This window comes from Sceloporus undulatus, chromosome 5 (assembly GCF_019175285.1).
Source record: "Sceloporus undulatus isolate JIND9_A2432 ecotype Alabama chromosome 5, SceUnd_v1.1, whole genome shotgun sequence".
In the NCBI taxonomy this organism is placed as follows: Eukaryota; Metazoa; Chordata; class Lepidosauria; order Squamata; family Phrynosomatidae; genus Sceloporus; species Sceloporus undulatus.
In genome coordinates, this window is record NC_056526.1 from 160832561 (window position 1) to 160856506 (window position 23946).

General features: G+C 39.2%; 1 protein-coding gene across 1 annotated transcript in view; it reads right to left on the minus strand.

The window, feature by feature from the left end:
* Positions 1 to 14867: 14867 nt before the first annotated feature.
* Positions 14868 to 23946, minus strand: part of SYNPO2 (synaptopodin 2) — a 119003-nt gene continuing 109924 nt past the window's right edge. The window contains exon 5 of the mRNA XM_042468524.1: positions 14868 to 21487. Coding sequence (XP_042324458.1) covers positions 20909 to 21487 — 579 coding nt within the window. The 3' untranslated portion in view covers positions 14868 to 20908. The remainder of the gene's footprint in view (positions 21488 to 23946) is intronic.

Here is a 23946-nt window from a genome sequence, read left to right on the forward strand (position 1 = left end):
GATGGCCATCCAGCCTCTGCTTAAAGACCTCCAAGGAATGAGACCCCACTACACTCCGAGGGAGTTTGTTCCACTGTCGAACAGCCCTTACTGTCAGGAAGTTTCTCCTAATGTTGGGGTGGAACCTCTTTTCCTGTAGCTTGCATCCATTGTTCCGGGTCCTGTTCTCTGGAGCAGCAGAAAACAAGTTTGCTCCCTCCTCAATATGACATCCTTTCAAATATTTAAACAGGGCTATCATATCACCTCTTAATCTTCTTTTCTCCAGGTTAAACATCCCCAGCTCCCTAAGTCGTTCCTCATAGGGCATGGTTTCCAGACCCTTCACCATTTTAGTTGCCCTCCTTTGAACACGCTCCAGTTTCTCAATGACCTTTTAAAATTGTGGTGCCCAGAACTGGACACAATATTCCAGGTGGGGCCTGACCAAGGCAGAATAGAGTGGCACTATTACTTCCCTTGATCTAGACACTATACTTTTATTGTTGCAGCCTAAAATGGCATTGGCCTTTTTAGCTGCCACATCGCACTGTTCACTCATGTTCAACTTGTGGTCTACTTGGACTCCTAGATCCCTTTCACATGTAATTTCATTCAGCCAGATGTCACCCATCCTATATCTGTGCATTTTATTTTTCTGCCCTAAGTGCAGTACCTTACATTTCTCTGTGTTGAATTTCATTTTGTTAGCTTTGGCCCAGCTTTCAAGTCTATTCAGGTCATTTTAAATTTTGATCCTGTCCTCTGGAGTATTAGCTATTACTCCTAATTTGGTGTCATCTGCAAATTTGATAAGTATGCCACCAATTTTGTCCTACAAGTCATTGATAAAGATGTTGAATAGCACTGGGCCCAGGACAGAGCCTTGTGGGACCCCACTGGTCACTTCTCTCCAGGATGAAAAGGAGCCATGGTTGAGCACCCTTTGCATTCAGCCAGTCAACCAATTACAAATCCATGTAACAGTTACCTTGTCTATCCCACATTTTACAAGCTTGTTTGCAAGAATGTCACGGGAAACCTTGTCAAAGGCTTTACTGAAATCAAGATATACTATATCCACAGCATTCCCTTCATCTACCGAGCTGGTAATTTTTTCATAAAAAGAGATGAGATTTGTCTGGCATGACTTGTTTCTCTGAAACCCATGTTGACTTTTTGTGATTATGGCATTGCCTTCTAGATGTTCACAGACTCTCTTTTTAATGATCTGCTCTAGAATACTTCCTGGTACTGATGTCAGACTAACTGGAGGATAATTGTTTTATGGGATCTTTAGGGAAGAGGTCTGAAGTGGGCTACCTTCCTGTCCATTCTCCCTCTGGACCCACTCTGTGCAAGTGCCCAGAGAGAAAATATGAAGCAATGGAAGGAAACTTAACCTGTTTATACTTAAAAAATGATATATGAAACACAGTAAAAACTATAAGATATTTAATTTAAAAAATAGAATCAAATCACCCTCATTGTCACCGCTTGTATTCCCATAAAGGGCAAGTAAAAAGGCACTAACAGCAAGTATTAGCAGGAAAAGTAGGATGAAGACTCCAGGCACTGGTTGTGCCTCCCTCCCTTGCTGAGTTATAGCAGTCCTATCCTGATGGCATTTGGAAATTCTTTCTACTTACAGTTGGGCAAAAACCAATTGCAGTCTGTACACTGGAAAGTCACTATGTCAGGGAGCCAAGCCAAACAATCAGTCTCCTGAAATGGCTTGGAAAGTGCTGGCAACACACACACACTACAAAAAGGTCATATTAGCACTCCAGCAAAAATCTTTCTTTGAACACATATCACCAAAAAAGTGTGATAAGTCAGTCCAATAAAAAAGTGGTTTTCCAGAAAATAAGGGACATGCCTTGTTATGAGATTTGTTGTGTGATGTATTTGCTGTGGAATTAGATGTACAATGGAAACATTAAGATAGAATCAACATTATCATTATAACTGGAACTGAAATGTAATTAAACTGAAAGGTATTTGTGCAGGAAAATGAGGCACATCCTTCTCTATTATTAGCTACAGTGTTCTTTTAGTCATGCTAGCTTCCTTTTCATTAGCTATGTCACTTAGCTATGTGTTTTCCCCTGCTTTGCCTAAATATTAGTTGGTCATATCTATTTTTGTTCCATGTTAATTGAGGAAAATACTTATATGGATCTATGCAAGATGCATATCATGCCTACTGCAGGTGTCAGTTGCAAAATTTATTGTTTGCACCAGGGTTTATTCTGCTATTTTCCCTACTGCATAAGAAACCTGGTGGCAATGGAGAGATGTTTCTCCTTGATCTGCCTGCCATCACATATCATTTTGTATAGTTATGCATGATAGGTCTATCTGTAACCACCACCACCACAGGATGTGGCTTTGGCACTGAGGCAGACAACTGTCAGAGGCAAGGAGGCCTCATTAGACATCTAGGAGACTTTGAAAGGCCTCACATCCAAGGCCACACATCAATTGGGGCACTTTTACCACATTTTGGACCCCACAGGCCATTTATGCCCAGGAGAGAACCTTTTACAAGAGGAAATAATCTGTAAGACATTTTCTCTTTACTTTCTGTATTAGAAAAGGAAACATAAATAAACATTGTTATTATTATTATTATTATTATTATTATTATATTAGAAAAGGCCTTCTTTCCTGAGTCTAAAATGATTCCCCCTTTGTCTAGAGCGAATGGCCACATATGGTATCATATCAAGGCAGGAAAGTATCCTTTGTGATTGTGAAAGAGGGATAGATAAGTTAGAATGAATCAATTAGGAGAAAGGAAGAAGGGAAGGACAGGCAAATAGGAAAGAATGAAAGAGAAAAATTAGTAGACCCTCTGCCTGAGAATCCATTCCCATTATAACTCAGTTCTATATGGTTTATGAAGGATGATAAAATGTATCACCTAAACATTGACTGAAAAGACATTAGCACTGACCTTGAGGTATGATAGCAGTATGAGCCACATACCCTTTAACATTTCACACATTAAAACTGGGACACATTTGGGCCAGCAACATTCAAGTGTGGCCAAGATAGAAAAATATATTAATGAAGAATAACAGACAAACTAGGAGAGAATATACATATTTCCTTTTGCTTGAGCCTACTGGGGAAAGCAAGCTTCCATCCTCTCTTCTCATTTCTGCTGAATTAATTGAGTATAAATGACTTTTGCACATTGAACTAGGTTTGCAGCCACTGAAGTAAACCCAGGACAAAGAAGGAAAAGATGTAGGAGGAGAGAGAAACTGGGGCGGGTTACTGTGTCCAGAAACCGCAACAGCCAAACCGTGCAGTTCCCAGACACAGCGAAGAAGAAGTGCCAAAATGGTGCTTCTTCTTGTGCCCCGGATGGGACTCCACGAGGCACTACTCATGCACTCGTGGCATCACATCCGGGGCGCGACGTGCAGACGCTATGCGTCCGATACGTCAAAATGGCAGCGCCCGTGTGTATAGGGCACCACCATTATTACACCCCCGTCAAGTGCTAGGGGTGAGGCCGGTATGGACGCTAGGTCCTCGGCCAACCCCTAGCACGTGACAGGGAGGCCGCAATGGCCCGTTTGTAAAGGGCCTGGGACATGTTAAAAGCAGCTGGGGGAAAAAGGACAACAGAAGATGAATAGGAAATATTCCTGCCAAAGTCAGACAGTTGGAGAATATGGGAGAAAAACAGAATTGAGAAATTTCTGTAATGATGAAGATCATTACAAAATCTGGTGCAAATGGAGTGCTAGATGCAATGAACGATATCTGCAACAGTAAAGCTGGATCCAAATAGAGGTCTCTCCTTGTATGTATCTTTCTTAGTCACAGATGGAACAGTCAAGTGTTTCTTCCAATAATATACTATTCATATAACATTCATATAAGCCTAAATTGTCAACTGCACAAAATTTATTTCCTACCATTCCTTTTATTTACCTATTGCACAAAATGTGTTCAGCTACAAATTAGAACAATGCCTATTTATTGTTGTTGATGTTTATGCTGCTGCTGTCATTTTATTCATCCATTCCTGCTTCCCCGCCCAGTAATGGGATTGAAGGTGATTTAAAAATTATTAAAGCCATTATGGGTTAAAAACCAGACAATATTTTAAAGGTCAATAAAACAGGACACCATGAAAAGTCTCTCATGGCCAATTTCTGAAGGCCAGAGAGAATAGGAAAGTTTTCACTAGTAAAAAGAAGGAGACTAGTTAGAGAATAATCCTAGCCTCAGCTAGAGCAGCAAATCTTGAAGAAGACCTATAAAGAGGATGCACAAGGGCTTTGTGTCTTGTTTTTAAAAACCCTCCTGGAAGCTCCAATTAGCATGTTTCTCCTTTAAAAAAAGGTATATGTCTTGCATGCCTTGCATATATTAACAAGTGTTTGTTTTGCTTTCTCAGTAGAAAATCTGGTGAAATTTGGTGAATTTGGCAAAAATCATTGGTCTTAAAAATATGTAAACAAGGCATTTTGCCTTGTAAAAGAAAATCCAGCTTCCTAGTTTCTTCAGGAAATCCATTGATGCAAGCAGTCCAATGCATGCCCTGTTTACATATTAAAAAGTGGAGATTTTGAAGTCATTAAGGATTGTGTGGTAGACTGGGAGGTAAAATGTAGATTGGGATCTACTGTCAGATAATTTACAGTAGAGTCATGACAATTTCTGTCATGCATGAATTCAGTGTTGGGGTTGTAAGGACTTGAATGAAGGGTATAAATTTAGCCAAATGGGGAATAACAAACCATAAACAGTGCATTCTCCATCACATCTTTAAAACAAGCAATGGCAGATGCCAACCAGACAAAAGTTTAATGTCTTGAGTTGAGTCATTATTAAAGGATTATGTGGTAGATTGGAAAGTCAATTGGGAGGCAGAATGTAGATTGGGATCTACTGGTAGATCTCTGGATAATTTACAGTAGATGCACAACAATTTCTGACACCCATTTTTAAAAACAATGTATGTGTGTATGTGGTTTCAAGTTGCTTGTCAGTTTATCATCACACCATGAATTTCATAGGGTTTTGTTAGGCAAGGATTATTCAGAGGTGGTTTTGCCAGTTCCTTCTGCAGAAATATAGCCTATAGCAAAACTGGTATGCATTGATGGTGTCTCATTCAAGTAATAACTAGGTCTAGCCCTGCTTAGCTTCCAAGATCAGAGAGTATCTGGTTCATTCAGTGTATTTAGAACAGTACCAATACAACATGATACTTTCTCCAACCTAAATTAGAATGCTGGAATGCAGAAAGCTTGGGGATAGTGTAGACCTTTGCTTGAAAAGACTGCAAGCTCAGTCCAGTCAGCACAGTTCTGATACTGAAAACAAAATCTGAGTCTCAGGTTGTGCTCACAGTCCACTATTTCATTAATTGTAGCTATAATTGTCTGGGGACCTGGTTCTGGCTGGTGGATTTAGGGATTCGGTTGACCCACAATTCAAATACACCCATTAACATCCATACTTTATTTCAGAGACTGAGTCTCAGTACTTTAGTACATTATAAATCTGGGAAGAGATTAGGTAACAATTATTCATACCAGATAACGGGAGGAGATAACGGGATGAGGGCAGTATCTGGACTTTGAAAAGTATATGATGATATTTTGAACCCATCCCAAAGTATGATACTGTTCAGTTATGGATGACTTTAGCAGGTTATTGTAGCAATTGTTCCAAGAAGTAAATTTCCAGGCTCTTAAACGTTCAAAAAAAAAAAGTGCAGTAGAAGAATGGATGCCTGGATCAGAGCCACATCTACTGTGCCAATAAAAAAGTGACAGAATGTTTCTGCTTTTCTTCTGCCTGGAATGCCCATGGAAGTTAAAACCATAGGATCACTGGTCAAAACCTCACACTTTTCATTCTACAGGTTCTTCATATCCAATTCCATCTTAGGACATCAGTCAGACCCCCCTTTGTAATATTTTGTTTGATTATGACAATCTGAAGATGTTGAAACCTTGCACACATTTTTGTGTCCTTACCAAAGCCTGCTGGTAGACTCAGTGTTGGTGGGACAGTGAGTCTGGTTCACGTTTTACTTCAGACCTCAAAAGTACTATATAAAGTGCTGAATCCTATCCCTTTTAATAAAAACAAAAACACATGCACACAACATGATCAGCATGCTGGATAGCTCCTTTAAAGTTCAGACGAAAACCAGGATAATGCTATAGCAACCACAAATGTTATTAAAGCCACTATCCAGCACCCGTGCTTTTCTGTGCATGAGGACTGTACATTTTTCCTAGTTAGGAAAGGAAAGGTGACCTCTGCACCTGATCTTTCACTCCAGATCCACAATGAATGGGCTGTTCTATTTTAGAGAACCTACAAAAACATCTGAGTTAACACATCTTTTGAGCAATTTGTTTCCATGGCTGAACTGTTCATTCTGCTGGCATGATGCTAGTCTGTGTTGCTTATTTTAAGGAAGGCTCTTTAGGAATGGGTGTGTTTTGCATTCTTTTCCTGCTCCCACATCTTCTTAAGCCACTCCTTGACTAAAGTATGTACTATTTCAGTTGATTTCTTACATAATTACTTAGGTTTCTGTCCTGAAAGTACAGGGTGGAACATAGTATATTTTAAAATGGGAAATGAAGCAGCAACCACCTCCCTCGCCATTACCTAAACCGTAAAAATGGGATTAAGCAGGGGCTCTTATGTACCTACTCCATCAAACACACTTTGGCTTACTGCTGAGTAAATAGGCCTAGGTTTTCTTTCTAAATTTGTCATGCCAATGTAACCTGGCTCAGTAAAACAAAAGCAAAGCAAAAAAAAAAAAACCCCAATACTATGCAGTAGATTGGAAGTGATACTCGCTTTTTATTCTGAGCCAAAGAAGAAAAGGACTCAACAATCTACTGGGTTACAGAATAGGACAAAAGTGGGAAAATGTCAAAAGGGGAAAAAGTGGTACAAAGCTCCATGAATCTAATGTGTGCATACTACACACGTTGTTTGTTCAACAGGGGGCTTGGGATGGTATAAATATCATATACTACAATGTTGGGTTCTGTCTCTAGGCATTACTGCCCTCTGATGGACAGAATTAGACTTCCATTGATGTTTTGACCATCAGCTGTTGTGAATATGGCCTTCCATTTCTTAATCACTTGTGTTTCTCAGTTCTAAATTTCAAGTAGCATTCTACATACCTAGAGAAAATAAATGGAATAAATGAAAATGTATTGGTGCATACAATTACTGGATAGGATAGCCAGCTCGTTTGATATATTGCACACTAACAAAACTATTTTGTATTTCTCAGTTAAAAATGAGGTGTTGAAAGTGAATCTAAAATACAGATTCTCTTTAATTCAGTCATAACTGAGAGCCCTGAGATACTTCAATCACTTTAAAGATTTTTCTGGGTTTTCTGGCAATTTTTTCTGGGTTTTGCCACTGTTCCTCCTGTAATGATTGAACAGGAGGTGTGCCAGTGCTAGATCCCAGTTTAGCACCAGTAGAGCTCCCATTCAGCTTGGAGCAGCAATAAACTGCAAAGCAGATTTTCTGCCTTTCTGGTGACAGATCCACTACTTTTCCCTGGTCGGATAACTGGTCCATCCAGCTGAACATTATTACTTCTGACCAGTGGCACTTTCCAGGGTTTCAGGCCCTAGCCTGAAGATCCCTGATATTCCCTGCTGGTCTCCCATCCAAATACTAACTAGGCTTGGTTCTGCTTAGCTTCTAAAAATGAGATGAAATCATATATATTAAAGTGAGTTTGACAATATAAGCCATTTAATCTTACCTGGGTTTTATTTAGAACCATTACTTTTTAATGATTATCTCTGCACTGATGACAACTAGAAAAGTCATATTTTTTGGCATGAAAGTGACCACTGTATGTGACAAATTCTGTGCCAAAAGCCATTTTCTTTGGTTCCAGGTGTTATCTGGCTAGATAGAAAACCACCATATGTGCAAATACAGTCATCCCTCCATATTCGCTAGAGTTAGGGGCACAAGACCCCCGTGAATCTGGAAAAATCACAAATAACAAAAACACCATGTTTTTACCTGAGAGGATACCTCTCTAGGACTCTCTATGTCTTCCAGTGCAACTCTGTGGTCAATGTCCAACCTACACTGACCATAGAACAGTGCTGGAGGAGCTACAAAGGCCTAGTAGAGGTCCTTCAGTGCAACTTTTAGTTAAAGCTGACCATAGAGTTGTACTAGAGGACCTAGATATTCCTAGAGAGAATATATTAATGAAATCTGTGGATAATCAAATCTGAAAATATCAAAGCCACAAATATGGATAACTGTAATACTATAATCTGAGGCGTTAAAAATATATATAAACACATTAAATACACTTGTTAAAATCCAACAACCATGTTGTACTACTGAAAAAAATTACATATAGAAAGCATACACTTATCAATATTAAACAGGAATATCAGCATGCAAAGGGATTTTGTAGCATCTTTGAGTCTAACTGTGCGAAAGAAATTGTAGCATGAGCTTTAGTATTTAAAACAGTAGGCCTGCACATATTGCTAGTATGGTTTATCAGTCTCACTGTATAAAAGGCACTCAAAAAACTGCAAGGATGAGAAAATGCTGGCTTTGGTTCAGATATAATGTTTTCCAGAAAGCACTGAATGATCTTCTCAGATTAAAACCAAAGCTGGTCATTAATAGCAGGGAATAACTGATTAAATCTAAGAAGGTTTATGCCTGATTAACTACATTGAAAAATTGTACTTTTTAAAAACCAGTTTCTACAGTTCTATATATTTACTGACAGTACCGATGGAGAGTTATCCCATCCATTAATAATCCAAATACTGATTAAATTATAGCTCATATAAGAGTGCTATGGATCTGCATGTATTATTTTGCTGATGTGTGAAGACTGACAGGCACTGAGCTATATTTAATTTGACCTCTTGCAAAGGAAAATAAGTCTAGATCTGAAAATTCAGCACAATGAATAGGAACTCATTGAGTACTGTATCATTTATGCAATCAAGAAATGTGTGTTTCTGCATAACTAATAATTTACTGAAGAGCAAGCATGGGGTAGTGGTTTGAATATCAGACTAGCATTTTGGGAGTATCCAAAGAGACTGAAGGAGCTATGCCTGTTGAGCTTGGTGAAGAGAAGACTGAGGGAGTGACATGATTTTACTTTTTAAATGCCCCAAAGGCTGCCACAAAGAGAAGGGTGCTGGCTTGTTTTCTGCTGCCTCAGAGGGCAGGACCAGCTCCAATAGTTTTAAGTTAAAGGAGGGTAGATTTCAGTTTAACATTAAAAATAATTTTGACAGTGAGAGCAATTCAGCAATGGAACCAATTCCTAGAGAGGTAGTGGGGTCTCCTTCTCTATATGTCTTCAAAAAGAGGCTAAAAATCTACCTTCTGGGGATGCTCTAACTAGAGATCCTGCATTGAGCAGGGACTTGGATTGATGGTCAATAGGGCCCCTTCTAACTCTTATGATTCTATGATGCTAATCCCAGCTCAGCCATGCAAACCCACTGGGTGATTTTGGGCACATCTTATTCTCTCAGCCTTAGACTAAGAAAACCTCTGAATAAATCTTGCCAAGGAAATCCTAAGATAGGGTCACCATAAGTCAGATTCAACTTGAAGACACATAACAATAACAATGATTAATGTCAGGAATATATGTCAGATATTTTTAAATATATATTTAAAATGCTTCTAGGATGACTTCTAGGATGACTGCAGTTAAAGAGGGTCAAAGATAGTCACGTGGAAGAGGAAATATTCTCAGGTGTTTTTATTTTGTCCATATAAATATGCCCTTTTCTTGTTTGTACTCTCCTCCCACACACACTTTTCCTAAAGAAACCATAAACCTATGGTCAGCATATGAGCTGCTTGGAAAGGTTCCTTTTTTAGACTATAACTGCTATTCTGCACATTGGCAAGACAGAGGACTGTATGTTAATCAATACACATATGTCTTGCCCAGACTCCTGTTGTTGTCATATATATGCATATCATTTCCTTACACTTCCAGTTATGGCCATGATTGTACATCAGAGTGTAGTGCAGCTCTGTGCTGGCCTTGTCCTGGGAAGGTAACTTTAAAGCCTCAGGGAACCTGTCGCAGCTGTTTACTGGTAGGGGGAAGGGTGTATCCCCAACTGGGGACAGCTTTGGTCACCTAGGTGAATGACCTACACAGAGAACTAGACAAGGGGAGTGTGCCCCTCTTGGTTCTGCTGGACCTCTTAGCAGCTATTGATACCACTGACCATGGTATCCTTCTGGGCCAACCCTCTGAGATGGGACTTGGTGGCACTATTATGCAGTGGTTCCAGTCTTTCTTGGAGGGGAAATCTCAGAAGTTGTTGTTGGTGGGGACTCCTGTTCGATGCCCTGGTCTATGCTATCCTTTGAGGTTGTGTTTTGTCCACCATGCTATTTAACATCTACATGAAATTGCTGGAAGAGGTTATCCAGGGTTTTGGGGTGCAGTGTCATCAGTATGCGTTTTTCAGCTGCTTTAAAAAATGTCATAATTTCTCTCCTCCTCCCACTTTCCTCTTTCATTTTTGTCTTACTTTAAACAGTTGTTGCAAACTGAGTTCAAAGTGCAGGTGTAGTTTGCACTTAGTTAATCTGGGGGGACAGAGGATAAGAGGGGCAGAATCTTTGCCTTCCCTGTAAACTCAAGCAAACGCATTCTGCTGCAGCCTCTCCTAGCTTGTATGTTTTTCCTCATTAGAACATTTTGTTATCTATACCACCCTCTGGTGTGATTTGTTCACATGTTCTGGTTTTCATCTATGAAATGTTGGAGGATATGGGTAGGGAAGATGAGCAGTAGGGATCTGACTACCATTTGATAGCCATGGGAAGAGAACATAGGTTGTGTGTATGTGTGTATTTGCCTTCAAATCACCTGGGTTATGCTGACCTCATGAATTTCATCAGGAAATACTCAGAGTTGTTTTTGCTAGTTCCTTCCTCTGAAATATATCCTATAGCACAGGGGTAGGCAACTTTTTTGAGCCGGGGGCCGGGTTGCTGTCCCTCAGACAACTGGGGGGCCGAAACCCAAAAATAAATAATTAAATAATTTTTAAAATAAATAAATAAACCAGGACAAATGTAGGGCAACATTTTCAAATGGTGGACACTTTTTTAAAAAAAGTGGAGGACATGCAAAAAAAAATGTGATTTTTTAATTTTTTTAAAATATAAATGCATGTTTTTGGGGCGTCTATAGACAATTGCCCCCCTTGCCCCTGCGTGCGAGAGGCCAAAGGCCCCGGTGGCAATTGGCGGCAGGACTGGGCTGGGGCCGGTCCCAAGGCCTTGCCGGGCCGCATCCGGCCCGCGGGCCGCAGGTTGCCTACCCCTGCTATAGCACCTCGTATTACTCAGCAGTTTCTCATCCAAGTATTAACCAGGGCTGAACCTCCTTAGCTTCCAAGATCAGTCAAGATCTGGTGCCTTGGCTGTCTTTTTGCAGGTGAGGAAAAAGGACCAAGGTTGCCTTCCCAGATCCAGGAGAATGAAAGCAGTAAGAGGAAATGGGGGAAATGTATCTAAAGCTATGTGTGCTGTGATGAAAATGAATAGGAAGAAAGATGTTTCCTCCCCTCTTTCGTAATACTAGATGTTGGGGTCTGTTCTATTTTTGCCCATCTTATATCTTAAGTGGACATATTTTTGTTAAAGCTATTTATTGCCCTTCAGGACTGAGGCTGGAAATTACCTTAGTGTCTGTAAACTGAGTCATGGAGTTTCAGTAATCGGTTTAGCACTCCAGGATTTCTACACAGTCATACTTGTTATGTGTCACAGTTTTTCCCAGAATGATCAGACTGAAGGAATGGCTCGTTGATTTTATTTCTTTTCTTTTTATTTTAAAGAAAGGCAAAAGCAAAAAACAAAAAAGCTAGATTTGACTGAAATGAATTTGCAATTACTATAATTTGGCAAGTTAATATACCAGGAGCAGGGACGTAGCCGGGGGGGGGGGGTTCTTGGGGTCCAGACCCCCCTTCCATTAGAAAAACGGATGGTGTGTGCTGCTGCGCTGCCGCACCCAAGCCCCATTATAATGGTGGCACTTAGTCTGAACCCCCCCCCTTCCTAAAATCCTGGCTACGTCCCTGCCAGGAGGGGAAAAGATAACTGTGAAACCTTTTAAAGACTTTAGAACATGTGATCAGAAACACATGCTGAAAACACCTTCAGTGTTTCAAGGCAGAAATCCAAGTGCTAGTGATAATCCTTGAAGCCCTATGTGGCTTTGAAAGACTAGCTCTTGGAAACGATATTTTTATGAATTACAAATTGCAATTCAAAAAAGTAATGCTTCCAAGCTCCAGGAAGCACCACCCTGAAGGCTGGTTCTACCATTATGCCAAGTGTCCTCAGGCAGCTGATTTGGAGTATTATGAAAAACAACCAAAATTATTGGCAGAACCCTGTAGGATCACTACACCAGTGTAACTCCTACAGGACTCCTGGGGTCCAGTTACAGCACTTTTATTGCTGTGACAACATTGTATGAAGTCCTGTGGTTTCTAGCTTGGGACAGCACTAGAGTTCTCTAGCTGAGAATACTCAGTACCCTTCCCTAAACAGCACATCCTTGGATTCCATAACATGTTGCCACAGCAGTTAAAATGACAATGTAACACTATAACTGTGTAGTGTGAAAGACCCCAGGATGCATTGGCATCTTGTGATCCTAATAAGTTTACAGAAGGTGGTATCCAACAGCCCCAAAGGCAAACAATTTGCTTTTCAATGCACAACTCAATGCAAAATGGGTTGGCTCACTGGCTGGTCCATGAACAGGCACATCTCCACATACACCCCTGTGACAGAATGGTCAATAGCTGGCTGCAGGATATGCTAGAAAGAGACCAGCCCAACTGTCCCACCACTCGCACACACACTGGACTGGCTGCCTCTTTTGTCTGAGCAAGTATATTGGCTGAGTGTTACGTTTCAATCACTTTAAAGAGGATCTTGGTCCTTGTTATTACATTTATTATTCTATCTTTACTGCCAAATACAGTTAAGTAGTATCTTTACTACCTCGGAAGCAGGGAATGATCTGACTGTTTACCTTTATTTGTTGGGAAGAAGTTTCTTACTATTGTTTGTTCTGTTGATGTTTTTGTTTAGGAAGTTTGTTAGCAATTCTGGATTTGAATTAATTGTTTCCATTATTATTTTTCTCTCTCATAGTTTTCTCCTCTTTAGCCAGCTTAAGTAACAGTTTACTACAGAAACACAAAATAAAAAAATAAAGAAATGAAGCATAGGACCTCTATTATTCCTGTTTCAGTGATTGCAATGTCCCAGTACATTTTGTGGTCTGATGCTTTTGTAATGGATCAGTTATCTATTTATCACCAGTACACTTATGCATCATGCTTCTGTTCCTTGAGTTTGCACACATGACTGTGTTTTGTCCTGGCAGTTAAGAAGGCTAAGCCTGCTTTCCTGTAGCTGTAATGTTTGGTATGAACTCGGCCATGGCTGCATCTGCATTGCAGAAATAATTCCATTTGGCAACATTTTAACTGCTATCGTTCAATGCTATAGAATTCAAATTATCAATCCTAGAATACCATAGCACTGAACCATGGCAGTCAAAGTGGTATCAAACTGGATTATTTCTGCAGTGCAGATGGAGCCCATGACACCTGTTATTACAAACAGCCTTCATCCAAATACAAATTGCTAAATTATATCTTCCCAGAATGGGAAACTACCTTATGCCAAATCAGACTGTTGGGTTTGACAGTGAGCCAGGAGGACCAGATGTTTTGCAGTCTAGTCTTCAAAGTACAGCGACTGGCCAGATATGGCAGGAGTTATAGTCCAACAACATCTGGAGAGCAGCCCTTTGGGGAAGACTGAGTTACACTGACTGGTACTGGCTCCTTTAAATTACAGACAGGAGTCTTTTCCGGATCCACCTGAAGTTGTGAGGGAGCAAACCTGGTATCTTTTCTATGATAAGCAGGTGCCCTGCCATGCAGCTACAGTTCTTTCATGTACAGGAGCAAAAATGTATATGCCTTTGAAAGGTGATCAACTTCTGTACGATGTTAAACAGCTACCCAGACATTCTGAACTATGTGTATAGACTACAATTCCCCAATGACCATGGTACTGAGGGATTTTGGGAGATGTAGTACAAAAAGTAATTCTTCCATGCTCTTCAGTGGAGCTAGACATGGAAGAGTGCAGTCACTTCTGCAGTTGGGAATCAGATGGTTTTTTATCCTACCTTTCTCCCAAGTTGGGACCCAAGGCAGCTCCTAGCATAAATTACTATTGGCTATGTTGGCTAAGGCTGCTGGGAGTTGCAGCCCAAGAGCATCTGGAGAGGTGCATGAATCCTGTCCCTCCTTTCTTAGTGGAGTCTTTTGTGCCTCCTAAAAACCATTTCCTGAGGATCAGGGATCTTCTGGAATGATCTGTGATGTTACATAAGGATATGCAGCTGAGGGTGCTTACTCTTTGAATTAGGGCTTCAGTGTTATGTGCAAAATCAGTGCATGTACAATCTGGCAAACATACAACTGCTAATTTTAAAAATGACCCCTACAAAGGTAGGGAGGTGGACAGAAATAAAAGCTTAAAACTGACTTGGTAAAATGGTAGATATGATAACTCTTTAGCACATAGAACAAGGTTAATATGTTGGGCAGGTTGTCATGGAACCCAATATTTATTTAAGCTCTGAAAGGTCAACAAAAGCAAGGTGGTTATAAACAGATAAATGTGTGGTGCACATTGAGGAATTAATTTTTATGATGAATCAGATTACATCCTATAAAACAGGAATGGGGAGAAAATAAAATTAGATATTCCATTTGATTGACAAAATCATTTTTATTGAGTTATGCCATTTTACATCTCTACCATGCATTCTAACAAAGTGCCCTTCCCTGACAACCTAATAGCTGGTGAAAGTGAAAATGAAATTACTTAACTGGAATATATATGTTACCTGTTTTGCAAAGGCAGTAGCATTAGGTGTTAATCTGCATTGAAGCTAATAAAAATAAACACAAAATTAGACTATCTTGCTCGTAGTACAAGTACAGGAATATAACTTTCAATATTGCGCATATATTCAGAAGAGCCTCTGACATCTTTACCCAAATCTTCTGTTGAGTAAGAATCTGTTAGGAGATCTGAAACAGCTATCTGAATACTGCTAAAACATTTCCTTCGTGAAATGATCAAATTTGTCCCTTTGCACAAAGGCATGTGCACACACACACACACACACATACACCCAAAATCTAAACGATATTTAGATGGATGTTTGGAATACATACAATATTCACACTTACATCAATAAAATATATTTTTCCCCTCCAGAAGCAGAGCTGAGAAAAAAATGTATACAGTGCAAATAAAATAAAGAATGCAGAGTGATGTGTGGCAGAGTCTAACACTAGCTATTTTTTCCTTTCCGATGTTCTTTCTAATAGAGAAAATGAATGAAGAAATGCAAATAGGATTTTAGACTAATTTCAAAAAAGATGTTTTTGTTTTTTTAATCCACATCAGTACAATTAATCCACACATTTTTTTTTTTAATCAGACAATTAGTTTGACCTCTGTAAGTAGATCCTTTTTGCACTGTTGCAAGGGTGCCATAACCATGGTGGCACGTCTATATGGCACTCCTTTGGAGCTGCATCCTGTGGAGCGGCATGTGGCATCAGGGTGTCCTGGGGGGGCAGAGTCAGGCGTGCATTGTGAGTACACTACGCCCTGATTCTGCCCCCATGCCAGGCTTTCAGGCTGGTCTATAAAGGGCGTGACTCTTGAGCAAAGGGGGTAGAAAATAGCAGCCTGTGTCCAACTGGGTGAACTTTAGTCCTTGTTTTTTCTGGACTAAGCTAATTGTTCTGTATTTGTGAATACAACTAAGCATGAAAAAAATGCCATATTGGACCATAGCCATAACTAAATTGGAACAATGAGTACATTTTTAAAAGTGGATGTTAAAAATCCTTGTTTAAATTTGTTCTTGCTTGACTCACTGTAGAAGTATTTCAAGACTCAGGATTTTCTAAGAATTTAATGTAATGAATGTCAGGATATGTTTGATTTTTTTTCAAAGACCATAAGTTCACAACCATTGGTCCTCCATGTGTTTTTTTATCATCAAACCAAGGAATATTCAGAGAAGCTCCATTGCGATAAGCAAAACATTTACAAGGCTAGAGTGAGACACTTGTTTCAGAGGGCAGCTTTGTCACATCATGAAAGGGTGGCAAATTTTACTTATTTATGTTAATATTACTACATACATTCATGCACAAACTCACATATTTCCCACTGAGTACAAAGAGAGTTGCTTGTGGGATTTTCTCTTTCATGGCCTCAAACTGTGCACCTTGACCTGGGTGAGCCTCAGGGTTCAGTTCTATTATTTGATACTTAATTATCTTAATTATCTCATGACATTCATCTGGTTTGCTGTGTTAACATGATGTATCCTGTCAGACTCATAAATGACAGCTTGTGGGATTGTTCTCTTAATTCTTGGGTAGGAAAGGGTGTGTTGAACACGCACACACACCTTTTGTATGGCTTTAAGGGAATCATCTTGTGACAAGAAAACAATTGGAAAAAGCCTTTGGCATCTATGTTGAAATCAGATATTATTTCATGGTTTTAACCATGCGGCATTGAGTAACACAAAAATATTACAAAGGGAAACATACACAATTGTTTTTTCTTGAGTATTGACAAATGAAAACATATATCCACAGCTGCATCTGACAACACTCTTATTTACAGGAAGCTGATTAATCATGGTCCTAAAAGAAAAGCAGAGCATTGCAAAATGGAAACCTGACCTGATCATGTGGGACATAGCATACTTGGATTCATGGGAACATTGGTTTCAAATGCATTTACTTAGAAGCATGTTCCATTGACTTTAGTGGAAAATATATTGTGTCTCAATTAGTTATGATTAAAAAGAGTGTACGCTAAAGCACAAATATTTTCCTGGAAACAGCAGAACTTAGCCCTCAGGGCCCTAAATCATTCGTAACTCCGGAAGTATGAAAGCTGGATCACTGGCCCTTCTCATGTGGAGTTTGCTTCAAATGATATTAGAAAAAACACAGAGACACATGCGAAGGGATCTTGTAGCACATTAGGGACTAACTGAAAGATGTTTGTAGCATAAGTTTTCATAGTCAGTCTACTTCTTCAGATACAATCTGAGTCTATAAAAGCTTATGCTATAAACTTCTTTCTCTCTCTAAGGTGCTACAAGATTCCTTTGAATATTAATACATTCTAAAATGAGTATGTCCTCAGATAGATGGTAAACAGATGTTTCACTGCTTGTGTTAGTCCTGTTGATATCTAGAAGTCATAACTGACATAAAGCCAAGTATTTATCTTAAAGTAATTCTAGATAGGGACAGAGATCTAACAATGGCATTCTTCTGGCAAATTGGCAGCATAAATAACCAGGAGGGAGGTGCCTCACTGGCATCCTCCAAAACAACACTGGAGGCCTGGGAAATCTTTTAGAACCAAGTTTCAGGAAGTTTAGGGCTGGAGGGGAGAATGGAGAGAGAGAAGTGAAGGACAGTTTTGGTGCAATGATAATCAGAACATTGGATTTAGTCCAATGTTTTTAATGTGTGTCTCTTCATAGGAATTGTCTTAAACTGGACTCAGACCACTGAACACTTAACATAAACCTACTTTTATACAAACATGACTTCCTAAAATTTAAATTCTTCTTGTTCTCTAACCTTGCATCAGACTATTACTACATCAAAATCTTCCCAACAAATATACAGGGACACTGGAGAATATGATCCACTGCATGACTAGCAAAATATATATTTCACAAACAAATGCAACCTCTCAAGGCCCAAGAGGGTTGCCTCTTTCATAAATCTTGCAACATATACCTGTTACTCACTCTAAATGAAATCTAAACCATTGCTTTCTGGTTGCTTCATCCTGAGGACATCATTCCTGCTGTCTTCAAATACTAGGAATCACGTCTTCATACATTAGACCTTCCTTACAGTCATAAGTTCTTGTGAGATTTAGCTTACCATATTTATCATCTGCTAAAGAAACTACACTTAACTGGATGTTTTCACACAGTATTCAGGTTAGCCACACATATTCAAAAACCTTTGAACTATTCTCAGAATGTTCCAATCATCTGAAGTACAGCACCTAGAACATGTTGAATTTCTTTTCTGGTTAATTTGCTATGTAGTCAATGCCAAAACCTGCATGAACATCTGTTCCTAAATTGTCAAAGAACAGCCAAGCCCAAACTTGTTTTCTGCAGGTTTGATTAGAACTAGATCTTTGAAGTTCCCAGAATCTCCTGACCAGCATGACCATGAAGCATAACACCAGCATGCCTTCCACTGTCCCAGATGTTCAGGGACAGTCCTGATCAATCCTATGTCATCCCACTTTTTCAGCTGCTTCTAAAATCTCCCAGCTTCTCTCTCTTCCTCTCACTTTTCCCCTTTGTCCTGGGCTTATTTCCACTGCTACAAATTGAGTTCAGAGTAAAAGAGTAGTTTGCACTCATTTAACTCAGTAGAGATAGGGGAGAGGAGAGGGCAGAATCTTGTCCTTCCCAGCAAGTCCAGGCAAAAGCAAACAAAAGTATCCTCTCATAGCTTTGTGTTCTTCCTCATTGATAACTTTTGTCACCTTGACCACACTCTGGTGGTGCTTAGTTATATGTGGTCTTTTTTTCATCTGTGAAACATTGGAGGGTATGCACCAAAGTGTATGTCATCATGAGCCGTAAATAAGATTCTGGCCTGAAAGTGCAGTTTCAATCCCAATTACAACAACAAGTTGCACTATTATTAATCAGATTGAGGCAACAGCCTCAGATAAGCAGACTGTAGATGCCAAGACAGGGTAGTAAACTGTGATTTAATTTCTATTACTGCACCTATACTGCCAGGAAGAGGAAGATGTATGGGTATCAAGAGAAGTTAAGGTGCAGATGTGGCAAGGCTTCAGGTATCTAAATAACTTGGTACTATATACATTGGCCTTGGGTACTACATACATTGGATTTGGCAAATCTAGGGGAGGTACCATTTGCTGTTCTGCCGTAGGCAGAAAAATGTCTTGGATCAACCCAGTTTCACTAAACTTAGCAGGACTTACTGTTTGGTAAACATACATAGTGATAGTATTCTAAACAGCTCTAGAATTCTGTGAAAATTTAGAACAGTATACCGTTTTGATTTTTTTTTAAAGTCACCTCCCTGCCTAGTCAGGTGACTATATCCTTCATCCTTCATTAGATATATTGTTCACTGGATATAAATGAAAAGCAATCTCTTCACATCTTATTCAGCCTTCTGAATAATTTTGCAGGAAGAGGGTTATCTTCAGCACAGCCACTACCAAGTTTCAACTAATAAACAGAGTGAAAGCGTTATCAATGTACCTTAGAACAGCAAAAGAGAGCAAATATTATTACTCTGTGGAATGCTATAGGTTTTCAGATAACAAATGGAATAGAGGGGAGGAGTTTCACTTCTGACTTTTGATAGACGATCAAAACCAGAACAGGCTGGAGGAGGTTGGAAACTGTAGTTCAAAATGTTTTCCCTCCTCCCAAACTCTGCAAACATACTCTGTTGACTTTTTATTAAGTAAAATATTTGGGGTGAGTGCACAGCAAAAGGAAATGAAGCATGAGCAGGAAGCTGCCATATTGTCTGTCTCTTCTGATTTTGGCAGTACCTCACTGCCAATTTAGATTTTCCCCCTGCTTTGTTAGCTAATCTTGTTAAATGTAGATGCCAAGTATGAATCTTGGATCTTCTACATGTATGCAAGCAAGTGTTCTACCACTGAACAATATATTCTCTCTCCTGATGATTATGGAATTTAGGGGCATAAAGCTATCAAAACTTTGTTCATTTTCCCACCCCCTCAGCCAATTATGTTGCAGGATAGAAAAGTTATAGTTGACTGAACAAAAATCAAAATATCACAACTAACAGCATATCTGTATTACATAGAAAACATCTCCAGGGTAGCTGTGTTGGCCATAGAGCAAAATACAATAATATACAAAACCCACAAAACAGTGATATCTTTATTAGTGAATAAAAATGCAGAAAATGATCCATGCATTTTGTTTGAAGCCACTTGAAACGTCACAGCTCCATCAGAACCTTGGAATTTGTAGTTTGATGAAAGGGTACTTAGAATTTTCTGTTGGAGAGCTCTACTCAACTCCCTTGAGCTATAGCACTAGAAGTCTAGAGCTGAAAATTCTATGTATCTCACCAAACTACATACAGAGAGATTCCTTAGGGTTTAGCTATGACAGTTAAAGTTGGAGCAACACTGCTGTAATCTTGTTACCATTAAACTTTCTGATATTTAACTGCATAATGACATTTCCTTGGAAAGGAAATGCAAAAGTTTCATTTGACCATAAAGTGAGCAGCAGCAAAGATGGATTCTTATACCTGCCAGGCATAAGTTGAATGGAGAGGTTTTTTCAAGACCAAAAATTAAGATTACATTCTTCATAAAGACTCACAGGATAATTTGTAGAAGTTTTAACTTTGCATAATTGTTGTACTTTCCCAGCTTCACATATGGAGGCACTGCTTTGTACTTTCTTGGTACACAAATTTGACCTCTTAACGTACACGTACACTCACAAACCCAAGCACACACACACTAAAAGACAAAATGGGTTGTACCACTGAGAACGTCACAGACGCTGTCCTTCATTTTGGAAAACTTTTGATCTGTTGAAGCTCCAGAAAACATGTATCCATGCAGATCACCACTTTTAATTTATTGTAGCATCTATGACTTGTAGAATTGCAAGAAGGAAAACTAAGAGAAGCTCTTATGTTTCTTATGTCTGACGCCTCCATCCCTTTGGATGTGGGTTATAGTTGGGGTCAGATATTGACAGGCAGTAATCAGACCTGGAATCCATGGAGACCATACCAGGATCAGTTTGGGCACGCTGACCATAGTATGCATAATGCAGACGAGAGCTGCAATGGGATGTGGAGCTAGGAGCAGACATTGTGCTCTTCGGAGGGTAGATGGTTGCTGAATGGCTCCTTCCAAATGAAGATAATTTTGCATGGGCACTTGGGGCTGGATGCTCATAGGCCACTTTTTGTTTCCAGTCATCTGGTGGAGCAGGTAGTGTTTTCCTACGGGCAGCAGACAAAACATTTGCTGCAATGGACTCTTGAATGGTTTGAGGGCCAAAGGCATCATCCACAAGTCCAAGAGGAGACTTGGCTGCAGCTTCCCAAGGAGTTAGTCTCTTCCCAGGCTTGTTGTCAGCTCCTGGAGGTGTTGGTTTGCCAAAGTAATCAGGAGCAGGTTGGAACATTCCAGGAGAAATGGGTGACATGGATTGTGAAGTGGTTGAAGGAGGCCATCCAGAGATTGACAGAGATCGTTCACTGCCTCTTTCCTAGAAATAACAAAACCTCAAATATAATTACAATTCACTGAGTAGTAATGATGCATTCAAATTAAAACAAGTAGTAAATTCTTATTTACCTAAGATTGTAATACAGTGTCATGAAGTAAGTATGCAGCTTCCCAACTTTATAAAAATAGCATGTTATACAAAATAGCATGTTATATGGTCAATAAAAGCCCACATGAATACTCACAGGAAAATTTGAACTGTTCGTTTAAAAAAATAACAACTAAAATGTAGGAAAAATGATGCTTTCATCATCATATAAAGCTGAGATTTCAACCATCTTTTCTCATGTCTTTTGATATAACTGTTTTCTTCCAGAATGATATTCTGAGCAGCTACTACAGCTAAGAAAGTTCAACATAAGAATAAATTGATTGTTAGCAACAATGCATCTAAATTGTAAGCAAGTGTTAGAGTTCAAGTTCAGAAAGAAACAAAATAAGATCAGGTCAGAGCTTGGAAGAATTACTTTTTTGGAATACATCTTCCAGAATCTCTCAGCCAGTGGGCATGCTGGCTGGGGAATTTTGGAAGGGTTAAAAAAAAAACTTTTGCATTATCTGGATCAGGTTTAAGGCAATACTATGGACTATCATGCCTGTAAAGATACCAGCAAAAACCATCTGGAGCTGATTCACAAGAAGGAAAGCAACCAAAACTATGATGGAATTCATGCCACAGAAGAGGTTCAAGAAGAAGGCCAGGAGAAGGTTAAACAAGTGCAAAAGCCAGTTTTCAGATAGTCATGATGATGTAGATTCAAGAGGGAACAGAAATGTACATGCTGAATGAACAACTCATTTATTTTGGTGGTGGACAGAACTATGTGAAATGTCAAGCCAGATACACCCAAATGCATTCAAATGAAATCTAGCTGTAATCATTATTAATTATTGATTAAATAAATAATGGCATTTTATTGATGCACTTTTAATAGTGCTTGTAGTAGTTTTTATGTTTTAATTGTGGTTAGATTCCTTAAGCATATTAACAATGGGGTACATTTTTAATGAGTGAACAATGTATTGATGCAGTCTGTGTTGGCCTGGGGACTGCTATCTGATTTTCATTTCATTTCATTTTATTTTATTTTCAGATTATGAAGGTTTACATTGGGTCAGCATAGCTTTGATTGTCATATGTGACACCAAGGTATCAACAACAAGATAACTAAGACAATATTAACTAATTGTAGAATGTTGTTATTTCTCCCTGCACATGAATGTCAGCCATATTCTTCTATTAAAATGGGTTGTTCTAATCCACTCATCACAGCTGCTGGGATAACATCGCAAAGAGGTCATTCCTATGTCTGAGATTTTTCCTTAGAAATCTCAGGGCATGGACAGTCTTGCCTTGGCAAGTCTGCCCTTCCAACCTCTTCAACTACCCCTGAATTACAATTCTGTTTGAGTGATGAAAAATCCCTTAATGTTCTGTCACTGTTCCTAGAATACTTCTTATTAGAGTACTTCGTACTTAGTACTTCCCCGATTCCTCCTAAACCATGCAGTTTTGAAAATTGCTCCAAAATCCAGAAGTCAAAAACAGAAGTAGACTTCTGGTCAGCACTATGATTTCTTTTTATTTCAGAACAAGGTCTGTGGAGTTGTTGAGAGTGAAAGGTGTTATGGAATTGGTCCCAACAGGTCCACATTTGTCTACCAGAGCACAAATTAATATGGTTAGGAGAACAATTATGTTTGTTCCTCATTTGGACGTGTGTGTGTGTGTGGAGAGAGAGAGAGAGAGAGAGAATTGGAAATAAATGATGACAATATAAGAAAGAAACTAAAATGAAAGGCAAAAAAAAAAAAAAAGGCTGACCAATCCTAATTGCAGGCTTTCTCTCCTACCATATGGCCTCCACTTAACCTTGTCTTTTTTTTTTTTTAACAGGCTGTGGCTCTGATAATTTCAGAACATTCTGACCCACTTATAGGAGCAATCCATTCACAAATCCTAATCTGTTTAGGAAATGAACAGTTTCATTCATAAATTTATTGTGTGACAAAAGCTTGTGTTACAACAAACGGTGTTCATTCATTCATTCATTCATTCATTTGTATATACATGATAGGTCTTTCCTACAGACATTTCCTATTTTGCCAAGCTATTTACATGAGTCTAATTAACCATACAAAGAGCTCTCTTCAGGACAGATGTAAACAAAAGGTGCTCTGATCCTCTTCCAATGTCCGATAGCAATTTTAAATCAGCATTCTTCCCTCTTCCCCCACTTGTGAGTTACACCAGAGTGGGCAACTGTTGCAGACTGTGGGTTGCATTTGTCCCCCCCAAGAGACTTTGGAGGGCTACAGTCCCCCCTAAAATTGACCCCCAAATGATCCCGTCCCCTAAATGCCTGCTGCCTGAAGCATCTATCACACATTATTATTATTATTATTATTATTATTATTATTATTATTATTATTATTATT